We start from the raw sequence: 10,705 nt of genomic DNA, 5'->3' as shown, positions 1-10,705 counted from the left end.
GGACCTACAGCTAAGAAGGTTGTTTGTTCTTTTTGACCCACTCAACCACTGGCTTCTCTACTGAGCCTGTCAACAAGGGAGCAAGGCAGAGCTGCTTGTGATGCTGGCTCTCCTTTGGGACACTAGGATATGGACTGAAACTTGCTGTATCATTTCACAGAGCCCACTGACAAGCTGTCCGCTGGGAACAACTTCCAGCTGCTACAGTTCTGAGTCCAAAGGGACCCCAAGAATGCCTAGGGGAAGGGCTCTCCATATCTCATATCCAGATCCCCCTGCCCGAATTGCATGGCTTAATTGCCGCCTTTGCTCCGAGGAGGAGCTGTCCCAGGAGGCAATACAATGGGCAATTCGTTTCCAGCCAGAACAAAGGATTACAGGTGACAGGTGATCAGGACCAGGCCCGGGTCACTGAGCAGCAACGTTCAAGCTGTTTATCCAGGAAAAGCCAGTTTGGTCGAATGTCTGTACGGGGACTTTGGAGGGGGACACCATGTACTGATTGGTGGACAGAATACAGGAGGCTGTCATTGGCTAAGGGATATTCTGTACGATACACCCCCCTTGCTGCTGAGGAGTATAATCGCGGGAAGGAGACCGAGGGAGAGAAGGGGGGGGGGGAGAGAAAGCCCCCTCCCATCACTTTGCTCAGGCAGCCCCCAAAGGAAGTTACCCAGCAGCAGCTTCAGAGACCTTGGAGGAAGAGGAATATTTCAGCCCCTGCTCCCCACACACTGTGAGTCTCCTGGGAGGATGTGGACAGCCATCGCCCTGAGCTGCTTGCTGCACTTCACGGCCACTTCACCCATACTGTGAGTGATGCCAAACCTCCATTTCAATCCCAGTCATCAGGGGAACGACTTAACAGATGGACCATTTTCCCATCTAGTCTGCTCCCCCACCTCCTGCCACAGCAGGTCAGACCAACGGGCCATTGAGTCTGGGATCCCACTTTCCAGACTAGATCAGATCATTCGTCCTTCAGGTCACACATCCTGCCTCCTGCACTCCAAGAGCAGACCACTGGCCCATGGAGTCTGCCATCCTGCCCTTGTCACACTAGGGCACATCATTGGGCCAGTTAGACTGCAGCCATCGGAGGCTACAGGTATCTGGAGGGTGTAAACTCCAAGGAGGGAGAGGAGTTGTTTAGGGGAGCCCAAGAAAAGGAAGAGAGGAGTAAAGATAAAAATCTGAACATGGAGATATCTCCAACCTGAATCAGCAAGAGACATTTCCTATGAGTGAGGGGTCAACTAATCCCCACTGTGGGATCCCCATTGCTTTTGACATTTACCCTATGTCAAAGCACAGCCTTGAAAGGGACTATCCTGCCTGGGGCTGCTGGGCAGCCTGTGTGTCTAGGGGTGTGTGTCTAGGGGTGCCCGCTCCTCTCACTGAGTCCTCACTCTAATTCACTGCTGTGCTATTTCCTCCCTGCTGCAGACATTACATGGTGGTGATCCCTGCAGACCTCCACTACCCGTCATCCCAGGCTGCCTGTGTGCATATCAACTATAATGCGGGGAAGCTCTATGTGACCCTGCTGCTGGAGCGCTCTGGGGGACAGGATGTCTTGTTGCGAAAAGAGATCACGAAGGAGAAGACCTTTGAGTGTGGCAAGTTTCAGGTGAGACTCCCTCTGCTAATGCTTTTACTCCTCCTCCATTTCCCTCTCTTCAAAGACCTTAGCACAGGGAAAGGTGTTGGTTTGGCAGCCCCTTGTGGCTGTACCCTGTAGTTATCCCCAGATCAGATACAAGGTGGCTACGTTTCCCACACTCACCACGGCCACTACAGTTCCTCCAACTTGCCCTGGAAGGACCCACTGCAGCAGAAGCAGGAGAGGTCTGTCTCCAGGCTCCTACTCCATCCCTGGCCTCTTTCCTGAGAGAACTAATGAGGAGGCCAGTTCGTGCCAAGGGCGATGGTGCTTTGTGTGATGTGGGGACTGAGACCCAGCTGTCCAGTTCACACACAGGCCACTGACAGCAGTCAGAGGAGAATGTGTGTGCATGTTATTTATAAGCTGCATTGTCACAGCTGATTCCCAGGAGGAGAGAAACTTCACTGAGCTCTAGAGTGAGGGGGATTTGCCCAGGTAGTGACCTTTCCAGTACAAAAGAGCTAGGATTTAACTGTGGTTTCTTTATTGAGGCTGCTGGACACAGGCAGACCCTCTGTCTCTCTGGTTCTCCCACTGACTGACATGGCCTGGGCTGCCTGCTGGCACCACACTAAAGACCTAGCTTCATGGAAGTGGCTGCTGATTACACTGCAGCCCTCTCTCTCCCCTATGCTTCCTTGCTAACTTCTCCCACCTTTGTCTTCTCAGGGCCTTTGCCCACCCTCACCCCTATGTGCCAGGGCTCAGAGGCATCACTTGCCTCCTTTTCTCTGCTATTGCAGTCTCCTGGCCAGAAAAGAAATGGATGAAGCCCATGCCTGGTGGTTCCTAGCTGAATCTGGATCTGAGGAGCTGAGACTTTTCAGTACATGCCACTGGGTGGGGGGGTTCTGCTGTTCTCCTTTCCCCTCCCCTGCTCCTGGCCAGGACCCCAGGGAGTTAAGCTGGGGCTGCTCACCCTCTCTCTTCCTATCCAGGTTGTGCTTCCAGCTAACAGCACCGAGGAGGTTGCCAGCATCAAACTGTTCATCACTGGCCGCAGGATCGATCTTCATGAGGAGAAGAAGGTTCTGATCCGCAGAGCCAACAGCGGCACCTTCATTCAGACAGACAAGCCCATTTACAAACCAGGACAGACAGGTGAGAGCTCCTGCTAGGAGCGGGTAGTGCCCATATGTGTGGGTGTCCACTCACATAAACTTTCCCCTGTACACAGCCTGGGGCAGATCCTCTTGGGAAGCGGGGTTTGGGTGGTTTTCCAACACTGTTCCACCCTTTCCTCTAACCTGGTGGCCATTTCAGCCTTTGGCATAAGTTCAAATTGCCTCTAGGTTGTTTTAACTCTTGCTGACTTGAACACCCCAGGAAGCCCAGAGTGCAATCCAGAGCAGAGAGGGACTGTGTCCTATGTCCTGCTTTGCTTCTGTAGCTCTCAACAAACAAGTTGTTAGTTTTCAGATGATACCTCCCAAGGCATATCTTGTACAAAGGTTATTACAATGGTGCATAGGGTGTAAATACAGTGGTGCATTCCATCACAAAGGGCCATTCCACTAGTCTAGGAACACCAGAGCACAATGTGCTCTAGGCCTTTTTCCAGCCTCAGCCTATTCCCAATGTGCCACTACACCACCAGTCACAGCAACTTTACCCGACCCATGGATTCCCCTACCATAGTTGCCCTATGTACAGCCTAGTTTATGTGTGAGCCTCATTGCCCTCTATTGGATGGAGTGCAAACTGCTCAGCAGTATGTCATAGGCCCTATACTGGTAGCAGTCAGTGGAGATTCTCCTTTAGCTCAAGTGGACTGATCCAGGGCTCTTGGAGCAGGAGGATCTGAGTTATATCCCTGCTGCTGCTGTGAAGTTCTGAATGGCCACAGTGTGTAGCATTGTGATGAGTGTGAAACTCCAGGAGGCCACACATCAAGTATCTGTAGGTGAACGTGCTGGGAATGTACATGTGAATGTTTGTGTGTGTGCTGGTGACATAATCAATACTACTCACAAATGTATACCCTGTGTGTGTACAAGGTAGGGACATAGGTGAATAAGGACTGGCACAGCACGGGGGCTGCAGGGCAGGATTGATGAGCACTGGCAGAGCTGCGTGGGGAGCCCAGGACAGGAATAGCAGGGGGGCTGCAGGACAGGTCTGAGGTAAATAGCTGATAGGTCTCCATTTTCTAAATTGTCTCCATTTTCTTTTCCCCTCTCAGTGAAATTTAGAATCGTGACCCTGAATGAGGATTTCATTCCACTCAATGACATGGTGAGACACGTATGAGAGGATGTGAAGGAGTCTCCTGTTTCAGATCCCTTTTGTCTTAGTCTCCCCCCATTCTTGTCCAAGTTCTGTCTTTAGCTCCCAAATACATACATGGGCTTTGTTTGTCAAGTGTCTGAAGAAGAGTAACACCCAGAATAATAACTGGTAACTCAGTGTTGAAGGCAGATGGGAATGGTGTCCAATTGCTGAGCATGGAGCCCTGCTCGTGTCAGCAAAATGGGCACCCAACACAGAAATTTTGTAAATGCCCATTCCTTATTGAGAGTCTATCAGCTCCTTCTGCTGTTCATGTACAGCCTCCACTCTAGGGATGGCGCAGGAAAACCGGTTTGTTAGGAGTGCACCACTTCCTCCTCTTGGATGTACAGTGGGGATTGGATTGTTTGTAGTGAGGGCTCCCTCAGGCAAGAACTTACCTGGGACTCTTCTAAGGGATGGCCATTCCATAGCAGAGTCTGAGCTAGTGTCAGACAGGAAGGGGTTTCCCTTAGGTGGGGACTATTGGAGAATAATCTATTTGCAAATGTGGGGTGATTACCAACCTGGCTTTTACAGTCTTCCTCTCGCCAGGCCTCAGTGTAATGGGCTGTGCCACCATTTATGCAATTAGTATTGTTTGTCAGGGATCTGAGCTCCCAGGTCATTGATCAAACTGCTGTCCTTGAGAAGCTTTGTGTTTCTAATGCATTGTTTACACTGATGAGAGTGCTCTTCTCTCTTCTAATGTTGCTGCCTCTTTTTTCCGCAGTATCCATTGGTGTTTCTTCAGGTGAGTGTCACACACACAAAAAATGGTATTTTTTGGTGCAGGTTGCAATAATTTGTTTACATTCTTGACTGTGTAGATGCCACAGGTCTATGTTTTGAATTTTAGAAGTTAATGGTTCTAGAAATTAGATGTATTCAGGGTTTCCCTCTGTATTCTAGAGACTTTGAACCAAGTTCTGCTCTGTTACATCAGTGCAAATCTGAGTTACTTGAGATTTACACCACTATGAATGGGAATTCACTTTGGACCTTTATAATTACAGTTTAGAATTTTAAGAGATCTTTTCTCTAGATCAGAGCATCACTGGTCTTAGAAGCTACAACTATGTAGTCTTCAGGATTTCTAGAATATCTAGGCCATATGAAGCTCAAGAGACAAATGATTTTAGAAGCTTTAGAACTTGGGTTCTAGAGCTCAGGCCAGTTTAGAACCTGTTAGGTAATATAATCTAGAACCCTTGAAATAGCTGGATGTTGTGGATTCTGGATCATTTAGATGCTGGAGCAATTAATTATGCCTCTCTGCTGTGGGTGCAGGACCCTAACAATAACCGGATTGGCCAATGGCTGGATGTGGCTCCACAGGAAGGCATTGCAGATCTGTATTTCCAGTTAGCTGCTGAGCCCCCACTGGGGATGTACATCATCAGCGTGGTCAACAAGAAAGCACACAGCAGCTTCTCCGTGGAGGAGTACGGTACGCCTGGGGAGAAAGACAGCTATAGGGCAGGGGGAATTTTATCTGCGGGAGACAGATCCCACCTGGGGAGAGGCACGGCATCTTGGTATGAGAAATCTCCTGTGGATGGATGGGGGAGTGCTTCCTAGGAGGGAAGGTAGTCACCTCTGACAAGGAAGGGAATCAAATCTGGTCTGATCTGAGAAGATGTCCCTGGATATTGCTAAGGAAGGAGATGATTCTCTGAACACCCTCCCCCTCCCCCCGCGTTTAGTGTGGACAAAGAGAGCTGTGTGTACACACCAGTCTGGTTAGGTACAAACTGCAGAGGCTATGACAGGACAATAGCAGCACTGAGCTTTCTGTCACAGCTGGCTGATCCCCAAAGCTGACTGTACCAATGATGTTAGGGGTCGATTTTCAAAAGAGCCCAAGTGACACAAGAGAACGGTGACTTTCAATAGGACATATGCTCCTAACTCATGTGAGTGCACTGGTTATTTCTAAGGACAAAGCTGAATTTGTATACTCCCCTTCCGAAAACTCCTGGAGAAAGGGTTCATAGCTCAGTGTTTTCTGTCTGATTTCTCTACAGAGGGGCAACAGGAGCACATTGATAGCTATGGCAGCCTCTTTCCCTCTCCACTCATTACAAACAGCTGTCATAAGGTGAGGGACATTAACAGACAAATTCACTGTTGTTTGGGCCCCTACAGAGCCACAGGTCCAACACCAAGGGGGAGAATTAGGCAGGAGTGGAACTATACCTACATTTCATAAAAGAAAAAAATGGGACCCCCAATGCTACCACAGTTCAGCCCATGTTCATTCTCTTCATGGCCGGCTCCTCGCCAGGGTGTAACTTCCCTCCATTCTCTCTGGTTCTTTCCTTCCAGTGCTGCCAAAATTTGAAGTGGTTTTTGAGGAGCCAACTCAGATTTATGCTTTGGATAAAACCTTCCTGCTCCGTGTGTGTGGCAGGTGAGGTGGCTGATCGGGGGGGAGGGAGCTGCTAGTAAACTCCAGCCTGGGATGAGCAATCCCCCCCATCTATTAGGGGAACCTCAAAGGGAGAATGTAACTGAGTGACTGTGTCTCTGTTATATTAGGCCAAGTTCATTCCTGGCAGCCCTTTGACATCTTTAAATAGCTAGAAAAATCACCCTAATTATTAATTGTCTCTCATTGCTCTAGCTCCTTTCATCCTAAAGGATCTCAGAGCTCTTGACAGAGTGCATATGCAGAGACCACCCAACCACTGAAATATAGTCATTTCTGGGGTGGAGCACAGCAGATATTCTGTGCTAGTCACACTACAGAACAAGACAATGAGAGGGGAAAGGAAGAAAAATTTCACCAGATGATACTGGAGGGGAAATTCTAGAGAGGCAGAATGGGATGGCTCCAGATGGAATTTGGCCAGGACATGGGGATTTCATATTGACGAAGAACAGCAGCCCCTCACTGAGTCAGCCTCATCAGAGCCTGCAGTATCACACCTCTACTATCTCTCAGGGCACTGGAGTTAGTACAGACTCAAAGGGTAGCGCGTCGCCGCTGAACATCACCTATACCCCTTCACTCCTTGCAGCACAGGCTCCCTGAGCACAATGTGCTCAGATTCCACAGTGATGGGTACAGGGTAAGAGCTTACACAGATAGATAAAGAGAGAGGAGCTGGGGCATTGACTCAGATGGAAGAGTCTGAGAAGACATAACAAAACCAGCAGCCCCTAGGTTTGGCTTGGAGGTCTTCCATCCAAGAACTGACCAGGCCAGCCCTGCTTAGTGGCTGAGATTGGACAAGATCATGGTTCTCGTTGCTTGTACAGCTGCATCTACCTTGGTACACTTCATACGCTGTGAATATCCATGAAATAAATCAGATCTGGAGGTACACTAAAACACGCCCACCCAGATTCCTCTGTTTTCTTTGTGTGTGTGTGAATACCCCTTTCCATGTGTTCCCCCACCCCTGGCACTTTCTCACATAGATACACCTATGGGAAAGGCGTGCAGGGGAAGATCCAGGTGAGCCTGTGCCAGAAGAGTTGGTGGTATTTCTACAGTACCCAGCGACCTCCTCTCTGTCAACACTATAACAACCAGGTGAGCCACTTAACAAGAGCTGAGCCCCACAGGGTGACGCTCCTGTGAAGCAGGAGCTGCAATGCCAGCCGAGGTGGGCCAAGGGGAAGGAGACACAATGCAAGACATGTTATTTTAATTGATTTCACCCCATGTCTAAAACCTGTTTTTGTTCCCTGGCCCCATAACCAGCTGCCATTGGCTCTATTGTTCTTGTTAATAATCTTGGCAGTTGTCCCTTATTTGGTAGTTCGTCCCTTGCCTGGTCTCTTTTTTAACCTTGCCTGTTTTATATGATTTTTCCCACTGAACCATTTCAGATTTAATGTAACACATATTAAAGTCAGAAAGCCCGAGAAGCCTTTTAACAGGGGCAACAGAGTAGACTCCTCTTCAGAGAGGCCTTTCCACCACAAAAATGACAACCTCAGCATTGACGCCCCTTTCCTCCCCAAAACCACCAACCAACCACCACTCTCTCTCTCTCCCCCTCATTGTCTTGCTCTCTTTGGTGCTGAGATCCACCCACTGCTGACACCATGTCGTGTTGTGTGGTGGTGCAGACAGAAGCCAAAGGCTCAGCACTTTGTGCATACAATGGTGTTTAGTGAGACTTACCTCATTGACTCTTGAAGCATATCTACACAGCCTCGGGGTGGGGGTGGGGGGTGCTTCGCAGTGTGGCTAGACTGACACAGGCTAGTTCTGCTGATCTAGGTCCCTAAAAGTAGCAGTGTGGCTGCAGCCATGCGGCTATGGTTAGCGCACTAGCTCGAGCGGAGCTAGCACCTCTGTCTCCCCATGCTCGGAAGCACTCTCCAGCTGCATCATGGACACTCCTTTCAAGTGCCTTGCAGCACAGAGCAGGTTGAGCTCCCTGGGAGCAGGGGTTCTGTTCTGACAGAGAGGTAGCTCATTCCATGACATCTGTCCCTCCTGCAGTGCTGTGCTGTCCCAACACCAATCACCTTGCTCTCTCTTGTTTTCAGACTGATAAGATGGGTTGCTTCTCCACATCTGTGTATCTTTCTGTCTTCAACCAGATCTCCTCTGATTACCGCAGCAACATAGATGCAGTGGTCACATTGGTAGAGGATGGCACAGGTAACCTCAGAAGTCTCTCTGAGGGTATAGGAAAGGCACTTGAATAAACATGCACCAGTATTATCTGGGACATCAGAGACTGTCAGCCCTGTTCTTAGTCCATTGGGAGCATTGAGATACAGGCTCACAGGAGGTTCTGGAACTGGCCCTTCTTTGAGCCCATAGGGGGTTCTGTGGTCCAGTGCTCACTGGTTAGGCACCGGAGCTAACCCGTTATGGGTATAACATAAGGCATGTTGCTCTGTGGGTCCATAGGGGTGTTGTGGTCTGGTCTGGTCTCATGGTGGGTCACTGACAGTTCTCCTGTAGACATCTGTAATTAGGAGGGGAGACCAGACAGCCAGGGTCCTGTGAGCACCATCTCCCTGGGGGTATCAAGTGTGTGCAGCCTAATACATGTTTGTCTCACCAAATGGCCTGCTCTCTAGTTAAATTGCCCAATGGGACGGTTCTTTGTTCCCTGCCTCTCTCCCTCCCATCTCTTCTCCTGTCCCTTTCACTCAGAGGTGCAGGTCAATGCCTCCCGCAACTTCTTCATCTCCAGGACAGCTGGGACGGCCACGTTTGAGGAGGTTAATCCTTATTACTACACTGGCGAGATCTACACAGGGAAGGTAACTCTTAGCTAAACCCTCCAGAGAGTACAGCAGAAATAATGTGCTCCCAACTGTATCCTCAGCTGTGTCTCCTTGCCCTGCTTTGTCCCCAGCACAAGCTCTCGGATGCCATAGAGACTAATTCCCAGCCAAAACACTTGGTTCAGGTGGGGTTAAAACTGAGGTACAAATCAGGGATTCGGTAAAAAATACAAACCCCGTACAAGAATGTCAATTGCTTAAAAAAAAAAAAAAAAAAAGCCCCAAGGACTAAAAATCCAGGGGATTCAGAGTTAGACCTCAAGGACACCCCAAACATTTGAAAGTATAGAATTCTGTAGGCCAGGCTCCCAAGTAACCCTCTAATGAGTCTGCGTGCTGCCTCTTCATATGGCAATAAAGGAGACGATGACTCTTAAGAGCAGTGCTGGTAACGCTGATGGCGACTGGGGTGTTCTCTCTGCCCGGGGAGATACTGACGGCGAGTTGGGTGAGATGGAGCTGGAGATTCCATACGTTGATGAAACTGCTTTGTGTTCCTCTCTTCCCCATGTGATTCTCAGATTAAAATCGTTGATCACCAAGGCAAAGCAGTGAATAACACACCAGTTTACCTTATACTAAGCTACACCAGGCTGCGGTTTAACAAGACATACATCACAGATGACTCTGGAAGCGCTTCCTTTGAGCTAAACACGAATGCTTGGAATGGTGTCTCGGTCTCTTTGGAGGTAAGTGAGGAAGACTCCATCTCATGATTTGTGAAAGTCAGATACCACTTTCCAGAACCAGGCATCTGCAGGCATCTCCCCCCCACCCCCACCAGTTCTAATGAAGAACCGTATTTCAGACTTGCATCACCTCTGGATATTCCAGTTCTTGGCTTCCCACCAAACAGCTCCTTTCATGTACGTTATTCCTAAACTGTGGATCCAAGTTATGCTAGCCCTGGGCTCCTCACATAACTGCTGGCATTCCTCAATGACCTGCTGCCGTTCCAATCATGAGCTTCTCATACTGGCCTAGGTATGTGCAAGCAAGTTAGTATGTCGTGTAGCTCCTTTCAATCCAGTGGATTTACACCGGGGATGAATTTAGCCTAGGATCTCTAAGTCATGTCTAGGATCTTGACCCCCCCTAGTTCCAGAATCTCTCTCATCTGATGTACTCAGCCAGAGAGTTCACTGTTTATTTTCTAACAGGGGAGATTCCTGCTTCAGGACCCAGTATATGTGCCAGGGACAGTCAATGTGTATTACCAGAATGCCTACCACTTCATACAGCCATTGTACACCACCACCAAGAGCTTCCTCAGGATCATACGTGTGCCAGGAACACTGCCCTGTGGCAAAAATGAGAGGGTGCAGGTGGACTTCAGAATTTACCAGAAAGACTTGAGTTATGGTCCCAAGAGTGTGGATTTTTCCTATTATGTGAGTCGCTAGGGAAATGTAAGGGGGTGATGGTGATGGGTTAAAAATGCTGGATCAGAAACCTCGAGAGACTCAAGCCCTGGTTGCACAGAACAGAGAATGTGCGCACACACACACA

At 49.1% G+C, this 10,705-nt stretch overlaps 1 protein-coding gene across 1 annotated transcript in view; it reads left to right on the top strand.

The window, feature by feature from the left end:
• The first annotated feature begins 1,333 nt into the window (after window positions 1-1,333).
• LOC102942807 (alpha-2-macroglobulin-like protein 1) overlaps window positions 1,334-10,705 on the top strand; it is a 36,023-nt gene continuing 26,651 nt past the window's right edge. The window contains exons 1-11 of the mRNA XM_037912712.2: window positions 1,334-1,630; window positions 2,605-2,767; window positions 3,849-3,901; window positions 4,668-4,688; window positions 5,225-5,384; window positions 6,263-6,347; window positions 7,361-7,475; window positions 8,444-8,558; window positions 9,063-9,172; window positions 9,718-9,885; window positions 10,357-10,587. Of these exons, the coding sequence (XP_037768640.2) occupies window positions 1,454-1,630; window positions 2,605-2,767; window positions 3,849-3,901; window positions 4,668-4,688; window positions 5,225-5,384; window positions 6,263-6,347; window positions 7,361-7,475; window positions 8,444-8,558; window positions 9,063-9,172; window positions 9,718-9,885; window positions 10,357-10,587 (1,398 nt within the window). The 5' untranslated portion in view covers window positions 1,334-1,453. The remainder of the gene's footprint in view (window positions 1,631-2,604; window positions 2,768-3,848; window positions 3,902-4,667; window positions 4,689-5,224; window positions 5,385-6,262; window positions 6,348-7,360; window positions 7,476-8,443; window positions 8,559-9,062; window positions 9,173-9,717; window positions 9,886-10,356; window positions 10,588-10,705) is intronic.

The sequence above is a fragment of the Chelonia mydas genome, chromosome 1, assembly GCF_015237465.2.
Source record: "Chelonia mydas isolate rCheMyd1 chromosome 1, rCheMyd1.pri.v2, whole genome shotgun sequence".
In the NCBI taxonomy this organism is placed as follows: domain Eukaryota; kingdom Metazoa; phylum Chordata; order Testudines; family Cheloniidae; genus Chelonia; species Chelonia mydas.
Note: the sequence above shows the minus strand (reverse complement) of the source record. Positions and strands in the feature narration are given on the sequence as shown.